General features: G+C 36.3%; 1 protein-coding gene and 1 long non-coding RNA gene across 8 annotated transcripts in view; both read left to right on the forward strand.

The window, feature by feature from the left end:
* CSNK1A1 (casein kinase 1 alpha 1) overlaps positions 1–18,834 on the forward strand; it is a 47,529-nt gene extending 28,695 nt beyond the window's left edge. For 2 of the 7 annotated variants that reach the window (XM_042994516.1, XM_042994554.1), the window contains 7 exons: positions 1,987–2,126; positions 3,474–3,552; positions 4,552–4,626; positions 7,709–7,815; positions 8,790–8,938; positions 10,686–10,744; positions 16,132–18,834. In XM_042994516.1, the coding sequence (XP_042850450.1) occupies positions 1,987–2,126; positions 3,474–3,552; positions 4,552–4,626; positions 7,709–7,815; positions 8,790–8,938; positions 10,686–10,720 (585 nt within the window). In that variant the 3' untranslated portion in view covers positions 10,721–10,744; positions 16,132–18,834. Of the gene's footprint in view, positions 1–1,986; positions 2,127–3,473; positions 3,553–4,551; positions 4,627–7,708; positions 7,816–8,789; positions 8,944–10,685; positions 10,745–16,131 lie in introns of those variants that run through there. The other 5 variants (XM_042994539.1, XM_007093373.3, XM_007093371.3 and 2 more) reach the window with 4 other exon arrangements.
* LOC107180652 lies at positions 10,862–14,175 on the forward strand. Its single transcript, XR_001511409.2, has 2 exons — positions 10,862–12,955; positions 13,719–14,175. It is a non-coding gene; the product is annotated as an uncharacterized LOC107180652 (long non-coding RNA).
* Positions 18,835–19,261: the final 427 nt, after the last annotated feature.

Consider the following 19,261-nt stretch of genomic DNA (forward strand, 5'->3'; position numbering starts at 1 on the left):
AAATACTGTGGAGCTGGATGTCTTTTTGTGTTTGTTTTTGCCTTGTTTTCTTTTCAGTGTGAATCTGCAGAACTTAAGTCATGCTTTTTGGTTTGCTTAACAGAAATGTATTTTGCTTATTTTAATATTTGTGTACTGAACCCATTTTCATATCAAGAGAAAAATAGGAGTGTGAGCTTTGTTTCTCTTTGTGTGTTCTAAGACTTTCTCTTGATCGTATAATAATGCGATTGCCGAGGAAGTGAATTTAATCTTACTAGATAGGTCTCATTATCCAGTTAAATTTTACTAAAAATTTGCTCTTCATTCTTTCATAGTAGACCAGGGGAAAATAGGTATGTCCTTGTTACCTTGGTGACAATAAGCTCAAACCTCAATGTCTTTTCCCATCCAATGTATAAAAAAGGCCTGCCTTTTTTTTTTTTTTTTTTTTTTTAAGATTTTTCTTAAAGTAATGTCTACCCCCAACGTGGGGCTCGAACTCAAAACCCCAAGATTACGAGTTGCATGCTCCACCGACTGAGCCAGCCAGGTGCCCTTCCATAGAAGTGTTTTTTACCCTCCTAAGAGAGGCACTTGATCAGATTTTTTTTTTCACCCAAATCAATCACTTTATTTTTTGTTTGTTTTTAATTTTTTTTAATGTTTATTTATTTTTGAGAGAGAGACAGAACATGAGTGGGAGAGGGGCAAAGAGAGAGGGAGACAGAATCTAATCTGAAGCAGGCTCCAGGCTCTGAGCTGTCAACCCAGAGCCCAATGTGGGGCTCCAACTCACAAACCATGAGATCATGACCTGAGCTGAAGTGAGATGTTTAACCAACTGAGCCATGCAGGCCCCCCTCAATTACTTTATTCTTACACACACCCTAAGAGGCTAGGTGGTGGGTTTCTTAGGATATTGTAAACTGGACAGAAGGGACCCAAAGTCTGCCTAATGGAAAGAAAAACTAGAAAACGTAGGCACAACTAGGGAACAAAAGGTCTAGGGCTAGGTACTAAAAGGGCACCTAGACCTGCCTGTTGGATAATCTTTGTAGACATAACTTTAGTAAGAGAATTTATGATAAAGACTAAAATTTGAAATAAAGATTATTTATTTTGCTTTAGAAGGTACGTAAATAAATACTGGATTTTTTTTCTTTTTTGTCAAAAATAGGGGGTTTTTTCCTTCAAAAATTAGCTACATTATAAACATATCTTACTCCCATGTGTCCCATATAAACATGATAGCACTAAACATTATTTTGTTCTAAAATACTAGTCTTGTTTTTAGTTAGCTCCTTTAAACTGCTAATTGTAAGTTATCTTGGTGTAAATAGATACTAAGTGCTTTTTTTTAAGATTTTAGATCCATATTTATATTTCCCAGAAGTTTAACCTGATGAATGGATAAATATCAGTGGGAAGTAGTAGAATGTAATGCATGCTTGTTTTAAAAATGCTTATTTTTTTGTTAATACAAATCTTGGTTTTGTTGTCAATATCAAACTTTTCCAAGTTGTCTTATTTTAGATAATGAACATTCTGTTGCTATACTGAAGGAAGAATAGCCTTTGCAAAATGGAAGAATTCCAGATAGCTTACGTTCAGTTTTTGAAACCTCATGCTTGTTTACCAACAGTAACAGGATGTCAGGTTTCATTATGGCACACAGCACGCTTTTCAACTCTGCTATGAAGCATGTATATATATATTTCTTCACTACTTTTCTAAAGACAGGCTCCCGAGTGTGTAATAAACTGGGCCTGTGAAGTTGGTTCAGCTGACAAGGATCAACCATTTAACTGTATTTGCTTTAACTTGATTTATTGACGAGAACTAGTAAAAACTTACTGGAATGTTAAGTTTGTTCATTATCTGTTTTGCTTACGATACTTTATTTTGATATAGTTGAACAAGATAGAATAGATGCTGTTGAATGAGTAAGCAGCAGTTCAACTGAGCAAGGTTGGAAACCTAACATCCCTTTATTTTCTTTTAAAGTTATTCCTTATTGATTTTGGTTTGGCCAAAAAGTACAGAGACAACAGGACAAGGCAACACATACCATACAGAGAAGATAAAAATCTCACTGGCACCGCCCGATATGCTAGCATCAATGCACATCTCGGTATTGAACAGAGGTAAGTTTTGAGAAATGAATGTGTTTCTCAGATCCATAGGAAAAGCCACTAATGGGTTTTGGAAATATTTTAACTAGTTTCTTATGATGCCTAAAGATGTCTCTTGGCTGAAGATTTGAAGGACGCTTATTAATTCTTTTACCTGTTGAGCTTTAGTCAGTGCTGTGATGCCAGTTAAATGAGAGACCTTTTGTTTCTTTGTTGAAGGTTGTCTCTTGGGGAGAAGATACTCCGTGATGGAAAATTAGAAGCATAAATGTAATTTTATCTTGATGTTTGTTTGTTTACTTGCAACTGAAGACAGTAGTACTTATTTTCTTCATGCTGATCTTGAATTTTTATATTTTAGTGATGCAAGTTGAGTTTGGAAAATAATGTTTTAGTTATTTAGTTTTACAAGGAAAATGTTACCTGAGTCCTAATGAACTAAGAGGGGGTTGGTGGGCCATCTCATGTTCTGCTCTTCACTCCTACATAAATTAATAGGATCTGATTTGAAGTAAACATTGTCATGATCTCGGTGCTTTTTCGATTTTTTCTATCTTCTATTTTTTTCTGGTCTTTCATCTTCCCTTCCTCTTTTATCGATCAATTTTTATTCCTTAAAACCAGCATAGAAATGATAAATGATATGCTTCTAGGTTCGGGAACCTCAAGAGAAGGATCTTAAGCTTAGGAAATGTTCAGTGTGTATGTGTATATATATTCACATGCATCATTAATTGGCTTTAAAATGTTAATTGGGGAGCTTGGGTGGCTCAGTCGGTTAAGCATCTGACTCTTGATTTTGGCCCCGGTCATGATCTCATGGTTCATAAGTTTGAGCCCCATCACCACGCTGTTGGTGCGCAAGGAACCTGTTTGGGATTCCCTCTCTCTTTGCCCCTACTCTGCTGTGTTCTCTCTCTCTCTCTCTCTCTCTCTCTCTGTGTGTGTGTGTCTCTCTCAAAAATAAACTTAAAAAAAAAATGAAATGCTAATTTATTTCAGCATCCCTCAAGTTAGTTTTTAGGAGCTTCTGCAAAACTTAAAAGTGTCCTGCTACTTTGTACTTTGTTCTGTCTTCTTCATTAACCTCATTTAGAAAGTTGTCTCGCTAAATCCTTTTTGCTCTTTAGAAATTAAATTGCAGGACTGTGTTGGATTTTATAATTTTGTATTCTGTGAGAAAATTTTGTTTAGAAGTAACTCGTTACGAACTTTCTTATTACTTTAAGTATCTTCTTTCACAAGCCACCAAATTGCTCTTTCTCTTCGCTTGGGAAAACTTCTTGTGTACCTGGCTTTTTTTTTTCCAGATGCTTTCCATAATAATTCCAGCTCGTAAATTTACATTTTCTTTTCTAGTCGCCGAGATGACATGGAATCATTAGGATATGTTTTGATGTATTTTAATAGAACCAGCCTGCCCTGGCAAGGACTAAAGGTAAACCAGACTTCCATTACCAGTCTTTTTGTTTTGTTTTAAGAATAAAAATACACATTGGAGATGAACTTTAAGGTCCCTTTGAAACCTAAAGCTTTCTGAGAGTGAATTAACTTTATTTTAACCTTTTATTGGGAAAATAAAATCTGATCGCTTCAGCAAGAATTAATAGAATCCCATTGTCAGGCCTGAAGAACAATTTCCTTTGGGACAGTAAGCAGATACCCACTGGTAACCAGTAGCTTTATCTGAATGGAAATTGACGTGGGCTAATTAAAGGTGGAGGCTTTCTGATTTTGATGCGTTGCCAGTGTGTTGAAAAGGAAGACTTTTATGTGTAGTAAAACTGGTTCGTCTAGTAGTACTACTAGCTATATTATTTAATTATCCTAACATTTGCTCCTATTAATTAGGAGTTTCACCTTGATTTTTGTGAGTGTCTGTTAATGATAAAATCACTGTGTCCTAGAATGTAATGGCTATTCTGATACTTTATTGTTCCTTTAAAGGAAAATGGTCCCTGTGTTTATTTAGCATCTGTGAATTAGATAAATTGCTCAGTGCTTGTGTGACTAGCTCTATCAAAAATGAGTAATTTTTACACTGGAGAAATATTTTGACGTAACGTAACTTACTAATGTTACTAAATGATGGGCACTTTTGTTGGTATTGAGCTGCCTTTACTTTTGCCCTTGTGTTGAGTATTGATTATGAAAACACATTTCAGATTTGACTTCACCCATTTTTACTTAAATCATGTTCCTATTAGACTTACCCTTTCCAAATAGCTAAAAATATTCTTGAGGTAGAAACACTGGTAAAGAGCTATCAGTTTGGGTGGGGGTTGGGTGTGTTTTATTTACTTTGATTTGGTTTTAATTCTAAGGTATGATTTCTCTTGAATCTCATGTTTACATTTATGTCTAGTGGGTTAAACTAACACGGTTCTTCTCGATAGTATTGACTATGTCTATGTGGTTTGATTCTTATTTTCCACAGGCTGCGACAAAAAAGCAAAAATATGAAAAAATAAGTGAAAAGAAGATGTCCACTCCTGTTGAAGTTTTATGTAAGGCAAGTGTGCTTGAGGCCTTTTTTTTTTTTTTTTTTTTTTTTTTTAAATAATAAATAATCCAAGAAGAGGGAGCATTTTATTTGCCTGTCCTGGAACTTAAACATCCTATGAGGTAGCTAGCTACTACCATTTTTAATTTACTTTTTGATGATTCTAAGTATCTTTAAGAGTAGCTTGAATATATGAGCCATTTTATTTTTTTTAAATGTCTACTTATTTTGAGAGATTGGAAGAGGGAGAATCCCACGCAAGCTCCACACTAAGTACAGAGCCCTATGCGGGACTCCATCCCACAACCTCAAGATCACGACCCAAGCTGATACCCAAGCTTAACTAGCTAAGCCATCCAGGCATCCCTTTAGGAATCATTTCAAATAAGTATTTTATGTTTCTCGTTTGTTTGGGTTCTGTAATCTGTTAAAAACTAGAGGGGAAAAAAGGGCATGTAAAGTTGTCTAGTGGAACCTCACTAGTTCATGAGAAAATAAATATTCTCATCCCTAAACTGGTGCCAGAAAATAATGGATATCGGCAGTTGGCAGGCATATCAAGGAGTAGGGAGACAAAGGCATATCACAGTATTCCAAAAATAGCCAATGGTGGACAATATAGGCGACAGTTGGAATCAGGCTCATTTCTCTTAAATCTCAAGCTTTGTAGAGAAGCCTAGGAGTTGAGAATGGAGAGCTGTCGGTTTCATGTTGGATAACCGTGGTCTCTTACATAGAAAGAAAACCACCTGGTCATCTTTGAGACAACAGTGGTGTAACCGACATAATTAGAAGACCGTATATAATTATATAGTTGGGTGTTGGGAAGTCAGCATGGAGTTGAAATAGTACTTTGTGGAAGGGGGAAAGTGGTGTTTTTATGTCTCCCTATCTGCAAATTCCTTTTTCCTTCTCCAGATCTACAGTTAAAAGAGGGATTGGGGTGGGTAAGAGACTATGTTCTTTTCTGAGATTCGGGATTTGTTTTAAATTAATAAATACATTGTAGGTCCATGAATAAAATGTTCTTGTCTTATGGTGCCCCCAGATAACTTTTTTTTGTTTTAAGTTTGTTTTTGAGAGGGAGACAAAGAATCCCAAGCAGGCTCCGTGCTGTCAGGGCAGAGCCTGATGCAGGGCTCGATCTCACGAACCATGAGATCATGACCTAAGCCAAGATCAAGAGTCAGATGGATGCTTAACCTACTGAGTCACCCAGGTGCACTCTCCCCCCCCCCCCAACTTTAAAATCTGTATACTTCAGGAAGCAAAACATATTTTCTGTACACTACTATTTCTATGCAACAGAATGATTCATTTGGCTTACCGGGAAAGTCAGCCATTTTTCAGGAAGAGAAAGGGAGTGTTAGTTAGCACATCGTCTGCTTCTGGGTTACGTATTAATTTTGATCTAGAAATTGTGAACTAGGTCTCACTTTCTGGATTAGCCACATATAATTGTCAGGGTGCAGTGAACACAGAGTATTAGTATTATTAAAAAGTAGTGAGATTGTTTTCAGTCTCGTTACGGTGGTAACTACTTCATATCTGTATTAGTTACGGCATTGGTAGTTTTCTTTTGTGAAGGTTTTGCCTGCTGTCATAAGATAGCAATGCATGAAGTATACTATTTGACTTTTACTTCTGGTTGTTTAGCTCTATTTGGAATACATAAATGCAGGTTCATCTGGTATGTGCTGTTTAATGTCTTAAGAATTTAAATAAAATGTGTAATATACTGATTAGTTTCAGCTGTCCATTCTCGAACAGTGAAATAATGTAAGAATGAAAGCTGTTTACATAAATGCAGTCAATAAAGATGAATGTTACAAGTATATCCATTTTATCCTACCTTAGTTTTCTGGATACGAGAAATTTCTCAAAATTGGAAGGTTGTGGGAAGAGACTGTCTCTTTTAACGTAAAGCTCTTCACTTATATTTGAGGGGAAGGCTGCAGGGATTTTTGTTTTAGTATTTTGCATTTCCACATTGGTGATGGCAAAATCTCTTTGGTGATTAATATCTATAGGCTCAGGGACGCCTGGGTGGCTCAGTCGGTTAAGCACCAGACTACAGCCCAGGTCACAATCTCATGGTTCGTGGCTTCAAGACCCACGTTGGGCTCTGTGCAGATAGCTCACAGCCTGGAGCTGTTTCTGATTGCATCTCCCTCCCTCTCTCTCTCTCTCTGCCCCTCCCTCCCTCCCTCTCAAAAATCAGTAAACAACAACAACAACAACAAATACAGGCTTAGAGATATTGATATACATTTTTGAGAATCTTTCCTAAGAAACTGGAAATGGAAAAAGTTTATGCCCACAGGTGTTCTTACTAGTATTGTTTAGAAAAGAGAAAGATTTTAATTGCCTGAATGGCCAGTTACAGGGAACTAGTTAAGTATGATGTATTCACTCGTTTGGATATTGTACAGCCATTCAGAAGCTTATGAAGAGGTTGGAAAATTACACAGAAAGATACTTGGAATATAATGTTGGTGGCAGAACAGTAATATGTAAATTATGTAAATAAAATAACAGTTGCGGAAAAAAGAAAAGGCAATCCCAGTCTTCGTAGGACAAAGCATTGGATTGATCCGTATCACAATAGTAGTTGCTTTGTATGATTGCACTCTCGGTGATTTTACTTTTCTGTTTATGTAAGTATATTCTACTACAAAAAAGAAAGTAATTTCAGAGTCTGAGAGAAAGTGCCTGTTCACTGTGCCTTTGTGGCAAATACCATTACCGGCCTCGATTTTGTCATTTGTTAATTGTTTTCCATTGAGTTGTTAGACGTTGATAAAGTAATAAATTAACAAGTGGGTTCTCCAAGTTATTTAAGGACATAATACTGTAGGGAAAGGAACCATATTTTCTCTGTACATGATGAAGTGGTCAGAACAATGATACTTTATTACATTTATGAGGATACCAAGTCATATTAGTTGCGTTCTCACATCTTATGGCAAAGTAGTAATAAAGCACTGTCCTCAAAAACAAGTTTTACTTGCATTTTTAAATGCATTTATTTTTCTGTCTTAAATAAGTTGTTTTGTTTTTTTACTTTGTGTTTTAACTCTTGAACTTGTAGGGGTTTCCTGCAGAATTTGCCATGTACTTAAACTATTGTCGTGGGCTGCGCTTTGAGGAAGCCCCGGATTACATGTATCTGAGGCAGCTATTCCGCATTCTTTTCAGGTCAGTTTTTAAGGTGTTTTTAAGACTAGAGACTCCAGGGAAGGAAATTAGTCAAATCCACCCAAGACATCTGTTCTGACAAGTAGCGAAATAAAGTGACTGTAACCAATATGAATAAAATATTAAGAAATTTGAGTTCGTTTGGCATGTTTGCATTGTGATGCAAACGTGCTTGAAATTATTTTAGCTTGGGATGGAGAAACAGTTGACTCAAACTCAAAGAGTCTAACCTTTCCATGATAATGGCAACTGATGTTGCAATTCAAGTGACTGTTCGTGGTCCTTGGAACACTAACTTTGCTATGGAACCCTATTTAATATCAAAATTAACAGCAATTTACATACTAGATAGTTATGGGGTGTATGATGGTGTGGGAGCAGGCCTCATACTTTAGGGTTCCCTGGTGCAACCCAGAAATGGTCTTGAGCGGATGGGGGAGGGAGATAGAGTGCATGTTGCTGGAAATCTTAGTTGGAAGAGAAGAAGAATTGGGGTAATTCTCTAAGTCCAGGAAAGTCTACTTTCCAAGCCACCAGCATACACATCTACACACACACACACACACACACACACACCAAGCTTACATTCTCATATGATTTGTTCTTAGAAGGTGCTTCCTATTTGGATGTTTCCCTAGATAATTGACAGCTTGAGTGCTGTTCATTACCACTCCCCTGCCTCTTTCAAGAAAGTTCAAAAGTCAGCTTCTTTTTGAAAAAGGAGAAGATTTATTCTTATTGAATACATCAGACTGAAGTGTGGTGACATCATTTTCCTTCAGTTGTGACTTGTAAAAAGTGGAACTGAAGAGTTAAAAAGTCATGTGTATGGAAAGAATTCTTTCAGGAGCTACCATAATTAGAGAAAATACTACCATTTTTCTAAAAAGTGCCCTCCCTGTTTTGCAGGTTCAGTAGAGTGTTTAGCCAGACTCTATTATTAAAGGATTAACACATCATTTTCTGTTTTCCAGGACTCTGAACCACCAGTATGACTACACATTTGATTGGACAATGTTAAAGCAGAAAGCAGCACAGCAGGCAGCCTCTTCAAGTGGGCAGGGTCAGCAGGCCCAAACCCCCACAGGCAAGCAAACTGACAAAACCAAGAGTAACATGAAAGGTTAGTAGCCAAGAACCAAGTGACGTGACAGGGAACAAATTGAACACAAAATTGGGTAATTCCTTCATTTCTAACAGTGTTAGATCGAGGAAGTGGTTTTGAAAGAAGTAAAAATTTGGCTCTGTGTTTTTACAAAGAGACGTCCTTGGAAAATTTGACTACTAACTTTAAACCCAAATGTCCTTGTTCATATATATATGTATATGTATTTGTATATACATATATGTGTGTATATATTATATCATTTCTCTTGGGATTTTGGGTCATTTTTAACAACTGCATCTTTTTTACTCATTCATTAACCCTTTCCAAAATAAACATTTGGTGTTGGGAATATGGTATACTCAATCAATCCAAAATCCTAGACCTAACACTTGTTGATTTTTAATAATGAATCTGGTTAGCCGTGGTATTTTGACTTTCAGACTAACAGTGTTAAGAATTTTTCTGCATGTTAATGCTGTAGCATTTAAAATGAAAAATGGTGCACATGGTCTGATTTCCAGAGGTGGTGCGTCTGGCATTGCCCCCAAAGTGTCTATCTTCTCGGTTGCGGAGCATCTCATTTACATTCTTAAATGCTCAAATAACTGAAAAGCTCGACACATCTTTCCTACTCGAGAACCAGATCTCTCTTTTGGTTGCTATTTAACTACCTAGGTTCTTAATTTTAAAACGCTTGTTTTGTTTTGGGCTTTCTTTTATGGAACCTTGCAAATACTCAGGGTCTGGGAATTCGTTGTGGAATTGAACTCTGCGGTTAGGCCTTGCAAATTGGAAAAAACTGGGGCAAATGCCACTGAACTGCTAGTCTCTTTCCTTTCTGTCTCTGGCACTCTTGGTGCTACTAAGGAGTAGAACTGTTGGGGCACATTCTTGTCACTGTTGCCATACAGTTCGACTCCCGAGTTTCGTGGTTTTTGTTTGCTTTTCTTTACCCCCGTTGTTCCCTTTCTGGGGCTTACCTCCTGATACCTGCCTACTTTCTGGAAGGGGTGGGCAGGTAAGGTTTGGTTTTTGTGGTTTCTAATTATTTCATTTCTGAATGACTGCTCTAGTCTGAACCTAGCCTTCTTTGGGCTATATTTTTAGTATTGTATCTGAACAATTTGGTCATTTAAAAACAGATTCCGATCTGAGGTTACTTTTCAAGAAGGAGAATTCACTGGTGTCATCCTCATCCCAGCAGCTCATCTGTTAGGAATGAAGTTGAGATTCTTTTCTTCAGCATTTCTGTATTGGGGGAGGATTCACAGCTGAAAGCTTAGCGTAACGGGGGTTCTTAGATGATGAAATTTCCGCTCAGGATAACAAACACCGATGCTTGCCTCTGCATCTCACTTGGGACCTAATTGTCCCTTTTGAGTGTTTTAATCATGATATAGCTAATCAGAGTGCGAAACTCTTAATGCGCTAGGTAGCTAGCTGGTATCACTGAGAAACGGTCCTACCAGTGTAACGTCTCTAAACTTAGGACTTGTTATGCCTGACATCTATTAAGGTATTTGCTTTTTTTCATAAAATGAAACCAATTTTTGCCTAAAGCTAGCTGGGATAATAGGATCATCACGAGTTGCAGTTTCTAGAACTAAAATTAGATTGAAATCTCATCTGACCTAGAACATTTCACTTCAGGCATTCAGCAGCCTTCAGAAAGAATTCCCTTATTTTGAGTTAGTTCCATTGTTAGTTTACTGTGTGTCTCTTTCTCAATAAACAAGCAGAATTTTTGTCCTGCCTCATCTAGGTCTTAAAGATGAGAAGTTGGATCCAGTGAGTTAGTATGTTTCCTTGGAAAAAAAAATTGTAATTAAACTTAAGTTTAATCCTTAATTTTGTATTGTAACTATTTTTCATAAAAGCAACTTTAAATATCTTACACAGTTTGCGGGGCACTTGGCTGGCTCAGTAGAGCCTATGGCTCTTGATCTCAGGGCCTGAGTTTTAGCCCCACTTTGGGGGTAGAATTTACCTAAAAAAAATAAAAAATCTTACAAAATTTTCACGGCAATCATAGACACAGGGTTTATATAAATTACTACATAAACATCAACTTGTAAAATATTGAAAAATTGGATTTTTCATAAAATGCATCATTTACCATTGACTGCTTTCAGAGAGACATTTTCAGGTGGTATATTTTTATTCCAAGCAAAATACTGCTTGCTACTAAAATATGCCAGGCCCCGGAATACAAACAACAAAATTGTGTTTGATCTTTGGCTTCTCGAAACGTTTGTTTTGTCTTGGATCTAGAACTTAGTGCCCCAGGCAGATCTCATGTGAAATCCCCTCAGTATAAAGCCATGAATGTGTACGGCAGGTTTGAAGGTGGCATGAAATAAGTTTGGGGAGCCTACTTCCCTAACCCCAGCCGTATTTATCCAGACCATCTATTGAGAAATCTCCTATGAAGTCTGGAGTTTGAAGACAGTCCCTTTTAGGTGACTTACTCCTTATTTCAATCTCTATGTAATAAGGGTGTTTAAAAGCATGTTATTCTCTTAGGGTCCACTACAGTCATTTTTTTTATTCAAGGAAGAGCTCTCCTGCAGCTCAACTCTTCACTAATTCCAAGAAATCCTTTCAGTGACGATAACATCATATAATACATTTTTCTGGTTAAAACTTTAGAAGGCACTTACCTAATACATCCTATCAGTTCTTGTTCACGGAATTATACGCTGAGGTTTTCCAAAGCAGAGAATTTGGTTTCTTAAATGTATCTTCAGCGCATGAAACTGTATACTGCAGGGATATCTATTCCTGGAAAAATCCCCCGAACTGGTTGACATATTAATATATTTTACGTTATTAGTTTTAGTTTTTGAAAATTGTATATGGGATGTTTCTTCCATGGAAAGGTGTGTGTGTAATAAGTTGTTTCAGCAGTTCACTGTGAATGTCCAAAAAGTCTTTTAAAGTCTGACTTACTCAGCTAAGATGGGTTTATTATGTGTAATAGACTTCTGTCCTAATTACTTTTCTAAAGAAAAGATCTTTTGAAGTACTCCTTTCCAAGGCCCATCAAAAGACTAAGAAATAAGGCGTTTCTCGTTTCTTGTAAAGCCCGCTATCATGTGTACTAATTTTCGGTGCTCTTATGCTACAAGATTATAATTAGTTTTTATACATGTTAAAGAGAAAAATAAAAGATTCACATCTGAGACACTTCCAAATTCATTTCGCTTCCTTTTATTCAACTGAATGTGATTATCAGGAAAGTAGTTTTTAAGACATTTAAGAAGTACTAAAGGGAAAAGGAAATCTTTTTAGGACATTCAGAATCCACTTAAGTTCACCATTTCTTTAGTTGAGGTCAGAGATGGGGAGAATTTCAGAAGGTAGTGAAGCCAAAGTTGGATCCTTACATAATTCTATTATCATCTTAGTACCTCTGTTCACTACTCCAAGCCGTTGATATTAAGCATAGTTTTATCATAATCACATACGTGGATGTCAGATTGTTGACAGTCAAAAAATAGAAAATTTTTCTATCACATTCTCCTACCATGTCCATGGTCTTCCTTGAATTAGCTTCCAGTGTTTACTGGAATTCACCTACCATTTATGTCTAGCTTAACTTTTTCTGACTTCACCAATTGCTGCTAGGAACGTGGCTGGTCACTCAGCAACGTAACCCAAATCACAGGGGAAGACCTTGAAATAATCTGGAGACTGATCTTCTCTGAATACACTCAATCTAAAGAAGTGCCAGGGAGCTGCATCTACTTGCTGAAATTTTTGTCAGCTTTTTTCATTATGGACACTACCACTGGAGAGAAAAGAGCTCAGTAACCCAACAGGAAATGAAGACGAGTGTGCAAGAATTGATTTGTGGTCATCTGAATGAATCTCACATCTCCAAGGCTGGCTGGACTTACCAAACATGAACTTGTCCGAAAATCTGGACGATACCACAACAGTCAGAAGATCTAGAGGAGTACAGTGTTGCTGTGACTCAGTGGTGTATAATGCAGACCATCTACCAGTTGGGGAAGGAATCAATTGTAACAGGTATTTCAAGTTCAACAACCTCAGAATTCTGTAATAGGGAAGACCAAAAAAAAAAAAAGAGATACCAGTCTGGTTTTTTTTTTTTTTAAAGGCAGTTGAAGGGGTAATGTGTGTACTTTATATACTTAAGTCGTCATTTATCTTATTTGTAGTGATAAAAAATCTATTTATCTTTCCCAACTTTTATTTTTTTTTAGTTTAGCATAGGAAAAGTTATTGTAGCTGTTTGTGTTTTTATTCTTGAGCTTTTATAGTGCCAATCTGATTCAAAATTCTCCAAGTTTGATTATGATTTCTGTGCAGCCAAAAAAAACCAAAAAAGAAAAAACACAGACATGTTAACTAATAATAAATGGCATTACATCATGAATGTGAATACTGCATTCAAACTACTTTTAAAAAGTTATGTCTTCCACTAGGAAAGGATACTGAAATGTAAAAAGCCCATCACAAACTTCAAGCCTTACTATTATATAAATATCCCTTTGAACTAATTTGTGGTTCTATTTAAAAAAAAAAAAATCAGGGACATCAGAAATGCATTCATAAATAAGAGCCAATGTATACTTTTCAGATTTTGGATTAAGGGGTAGAATCTCACTAGTTACATAAACATTTTTTTCCTTTTGCAGATTTGAAAAGAAACTTAAATGTAGCTATTAACTCAGTAGTTACAGTGATGGTCCAACTCAATTTTGACTTTGCTTTTTGCTCCCTTTTTTTTTGTTTTGTTTTTTTGTTTCTTTTTTTTTGTTGTTTTTAGGAGCAAAGGGATCCCTTCCTTATTTTAACTGTTGTTGCAGTGAAGATGGGTGTTTGGACTTTTAGAAGCCAGGAGACACCACCTAAATTACAAGATAAAAACCAAGGAATCAATGCACACTGGAAAAAGGAATGCACTTGAAGATTGAATGTTGAATACTTGCTGAATGCTCCCATTGAGATTTTTCCTACATAAACTTGAGTAACATCTTAGGACAATTCTCTGGAGAAACATTGATCCCTGGGTGGAGTATCCTACCATTGGCCCATCTGAAGAGTTACATCTGGATCTGACTGCTCTATTCCTCCAGGAATATTTTTAGGCTAGCCTCTGTCTGATTCCTAAGCAATTGTAATCATTAACTGACCCAGTAATTTCTCAAATATCAGATGAACAGATACAATTCTTACCTAGATCTAATTTTTATCCCTATTAAAGACACAAAAGTGTTCTAATATTTTGACATTGTAACTTACGTTTTCTTTTTAGTTAGTGATAGCGGTTTCTATTTTAAAGCTGTTTGGATATTCAACGTAGTAATTAGATTATTCAGTATAACGTAATCACATAGCAAGGTGTGGTAAACAGTTTTTGTAGCTGTGTAAACATTTTTCTTTATCATATTTAAGAATAATTGCAGGACTTGAAATCAAATGCTCATCAGGGTAAGGGTCATCTCTAATTAGCTAATTCATAGTTTTAATTTGCTTCACAGTATTCTGTATTTTAACATTGGAATTACGTTACAGAATATGGTCTTAATTTTAAGGTTTTTAATTCAGGTTTGATCTGACAGCCTTTTCTTTTTGTGCTTACTTTGCTAATTCTCTTTAGTCATACATACCAAATAGAATATTCCTTGTGATGAAGTTCATTTTCAGAAAGCTTCATAAAATTTTTCATTTTGGCATTTACTTTATGAATTTAGTACTTGGGCAGGCAACAGGGGTTTATTTTATTTATTTTTTTTAACAGAGGTTTATTTTGTGTCTACTCTGTTAGTCGGCATAGAGAGCGAAAGAATGTGTACAGCACTGTCCTCACAGTGTTAGCACAATATGTTTTTAAATGAATTAAGATGACTTTCAGTCCTCAAATGAACAAATTCCTAGTTAACGAGTGAGCCCATATTTCCCCAAAAATGATATATAAATGTTTGGTGTTATCTTTGCGGGGGGGGGGGGAGGGGTGTGTGGGGAGGCATAGATTTTAGAAGCGTATTATTTGTCCCACAGAGCCCATTGGAAATGGTCCAGCGAATGTTTGAGAAGCACAAAGAAGGGAGAAGTTTATGATGAATAAAAACATGGTTTCCATGCTGAATTTAGAAGTGAGAGATCAGAGTGGGCTAGAAAGAGCTATAATGAGGCCAGCTATAGGGGTTTGGAAGGGGATGAACCAAGGGGCATGGTCACCTCAAGGGAAGGCTTTTGCTGAGAAAAGGTGGTACTGATGGGGTTTTCGTGTTTTGGCTGAGGAATGGGCATACTTCCTTTCTGCCTTGAGCCTAGATAAAGCCTTGTAGGTAATAGTTACATAAACATTTTTTTATGTTTTATGTTTTTTATGTTTATGTTAGAGCAAAAAAAAGCATTTGCTCTAGTGGTCTTTTGCCACAGATGGAACATGCAGCTATTACTACCTGAGGCTGGTTTCTATTCAAACCTGCCTATGTGTGGAAGTCTTAAGAGTCTAATTGTGGCAGAGGGAGGTAGTGTTTACCGGGTGGGAAGGCTTGCAAAGTAAATAAAGCCAAAACAAAAAAGCGTCACTTGTTTGGGTTTTCAAATCCAGGGCAAAACTTTTTTAATGTATTATTGGTGGAAGTACAACGTTTTTAAAGGTTTAAGGTTTCTGTGATAAAAATCATACTGACCAGGTTTGTGTTCTATGGAATAACTCAGTTATGTCTTGAATACATTTATTATTAAAGCTTATTGCTCCTTATTTGGATCAGAAATAATGTGCAGAAAAGTTCCTGCATATAGTATGATTAAGACTATAGTTTGTAATTTTTAAGGCAAACCCGTCTTATTTTTCATTCGTTTGATAAATATTTGAACACATTCTATGCTCTAGGTACTAGAAGTCTAGAAATAAATAAAACAGGCTCATTGGAATTCCCAGTAATTCTCGGGCCTGAAAAGTGTATGCGTCATGACTGGGAAGGCTTTGATTCACTGTGTACCGCTCCTACGTAAAGGCACCTAGAACGGAAAAGTTTTTGTATGTAGTTTTAAGATGAGCCGTGATTTTCAAATAGATGAAAATATTCTGAGTCACCATTCTAATAAAGTAATTATTGGCCCAGTTCCACCCAATTTCCCAGTTTTGGGTGTGGTTTTTAAAAATCTTTTGTAACTTGGAATTGTAACATTCTTTTTTTGTTTCGATTTTTTTTTTTTTTAAACAGGTTTCTAAGCATGAATCAAGGAACAGAAGAAGCAGAGCAGATGATCGGAGCAGCATTTGTTTCTCCCCAAATCTAGGAATTTTAGTTCATATGTACACTAGACAGTGGTTGTGAACAACCATTTACTTGGTGTAAAGAACTTAATTTCAGTATAAACTGGCTCTGGGCAGCATTGGTGATGCCGTGTCCTGAGTTGTAGCCGCTGTAATTGTGAATATTAACTGAGATAGTGAAACATGGTGTCCAGTTTTCTATTGCATTTTTTCAAGTGGAAAAGTTAACTCTAAATGGTTGACACACACAAATTGGTGGAGAAATTGTGCATATGCCAATTTTTGTTAAAATCTTTTATTTTGAACTATACTGCTTTGAGATCTCATTTCAGAAGAACGGCATGAACAGTCTTCAGCCACAGTTGTGATGGTTGTAAATGCTCACAATTGTGCGTTCTTAGGGTTTATCCACCCCTGGGGTTTGCAAGTTGTTCACTTAAAACATTCTTAAAATGGTTGGCTTCTTGTTTGCAAGCCAGCTTGATACGGTAGCAACCAAAGATTCCAGTGTTTGAGCATTCGGAAGACTGCCTGCTTACCTGTGCTAGAAATAACAGCATCTAAAGTGAAGACTTAAGAAAAACTTAGTGACTACTAGATTATCCTTAGGACTCTGCATTAACTCTATAATGTTCTTGGTATTAAAAAAAAAAAAAAGCATATTTGTCACAGAAATTTAGTTAACATCTTACAACTGAACATGTATGTATGTTGCTTAGATAAATGTAATCACTGTAAACATCTATATGATCTGGGATTTTGTTTTTATTTTGAAATGGGAGCTTTTTTGTTTACAAGTTCATTAAAAACTAAAAACTGTTTCTGTAAGGAAATGAGATTTTTTTTAAACAACAAAAATGCCTTGCTGACTCACTATGAAATCAAAATCTCCCCAATTTTTTAATAGACTACTTCAAGCCATTTGTTACATACAGTTCCTTTGCAAATCATTTTAGATTTAGTGTTACAACTTTTCCTCAGATTTTTTTTATTTAAAAAAAAAAAATTTTTTTTTTTTTTTTTTTTTTGGTCTGAAGGGGAAAGGCATTCTTTATTTTTCCTTTTATAATGACTTACAGGCACAGTACCTAGTGCCGCAGCAGCCGGGACTCCGTGTTCTAACTCCTGCGGCCTCGCACTAACCGCTGGACTGATTGTGCATAAGAATGAAAGCGTTAAAGGGTTTAACTACCATTTTGTAGCTTTTCTTTAAATTCCTGGTTAATTTGGCTTTGAGCAGATTGATTCTTAACTTTGGAGAGCATCCCGCCAGGTGGCCAGGTGAGGTTCCTATGATTCCTGACCCTCCCTAAGCCCCCATTCTTTCCCCTAAGTTCTCTGTGCGCTTCCTCTTAATCTTAAATGCGCTCTTCTCTTTCCTCTTTCTGACCCAATAGAAAGAAAAATTTATTGACAGTAATTCTTTAAATAGCGTAATTTATTCATTTATAGCATGTCAGGATTAATTAAAAGAACCTTTGTCTGAAAATGCTGCCAGGAGCCTGTTGTAAATGTAGGTATTTTGTAAAATAACCTTGAAACTGTAAATTGACAGGTTTGTTCGGATTGTGTCAGGTTTAATTTGTTTTATTTCTTTTCTCTTTCTTTTTTAAATCTACTTTAGCAATAATTAATTTCATGATCACCACATTCTGCTATTACAGAATATATTAGCACCCTCCCACTGCAGAAATCTTAATGAGTGCGAACTTTTGGGGTAGGCAGCTTACTTGTTTCTTTTCTATCCACCCATGTGAGTTAAGGTATTTGTTTCTTGACTAATAAACCCTTTGATACTTTTAGCCAGAAATCAGTCTCATAAAGCTATTTTTGAGTATAGTTTGTGTAAAATAAAAATGTTTAGCTTTGGTAATAACTTTTCCGAGCTGAACTCCCTCTAGCAAGATATTTTTCAGTGCTTTTATTTACTATGCACTTAGACTATGCACTTTTTCTGAAATATTTTTGTAACACTTAACTTTTTTGTATTTTTGCCATTTGAAAAGGTTGTGGTGTAGTTGGTCTGTAATTAAGTTGCAGATTTAAAACTGCTGTTAGCTTTGTAAATCAAAATATAGGTGTTTCTGTCCTGGTATATCTTCATTCCATCTGCAGCTGGAGCTGGAATCCCATTGATCTTCTAGCTACCATTCATTTTCTTCACAGTTCACAAAAGAAGAATGTGAAATTCAGTGAATGCTGTTCCTAATCCTGTCGGGAGATGAATCTCATTTCACCAAAATTAAATTATGTTTTTCCACTAAAATGATGATACAAGTTGAAGACACATCACTCTGAAATTGGAAGACCTCACCACTTAAGGCTCCGCAGTGGCTTACTCAGCTGAACTCTAGGTTACTACTCTACTTTGTTCACCCATTGGGGGGTGCAGTTTTTTTTAAATGTCGGGAGATGGCCATTCTAACTACTGTTGAATGTCTCTGTTTTGGGAAGGTATAACAAGAAAATAAAAAAGAATATATATGAAGGGAGAGACTGGTTATCTCCTCCCATACGGTTGTGCTCATGCTCCTATGGCCTACAAGTGGAATTTGGGAGGTTTGCGTTTTCTATTATTTTCCATCAACAAATAGCAAGAGATTTTCCTATTTCTATTAGTGCTCGCAGTGCTATTAAAATGTTTCAAGCGGAGAATACTGTAATGGCTATAAACTGAATTCCATTATAATAAACATAGCAATCAAGATTTTAGAAACCAAGCCAGTAAGCTAGTTCTCCCTACCATTTGCTGAAATACAGAGAATGGGTTCTTCTGACTTGAGTAGAATGAACTGTAGGACTTCTAAGAAGGGTGCCCCTGGACTTTCTTCATCTCAGCTTCCGAAAATTCAGTGGTCTGACCAGGGCTCTTCCTGAGCCAGATGGATATGTAGCCATGTTTTACGTTTTCTTGTTAGTTTTTCAACGGATAAGCATGTGATCAAAATGTGAGTGGGTCTCTACGAGGTATATAGCAAAGCGTCATGAACAAAAATTTATCTCAGATCTGCCGTCCCCTTTAAAGTGAGACCTTGTGAGACTGTACCTTGACAGGGTTGTTTACGTGCTCTTCTCAT

The sequence above is a fragment of the Panthera tigris genome, chromosome A1 (genome assembly GCF_018350195.1).
Source record: "Panthera tigris isolate Pti1 chromosome A1, P.tigris_Pti1_mat1.1, whole genome shotgun sequence".
NCBI lineage: Eukaryota > Metazoa > Chordata > Mammalia > Carnivora > Felidae > Panthera > Panthera tigris.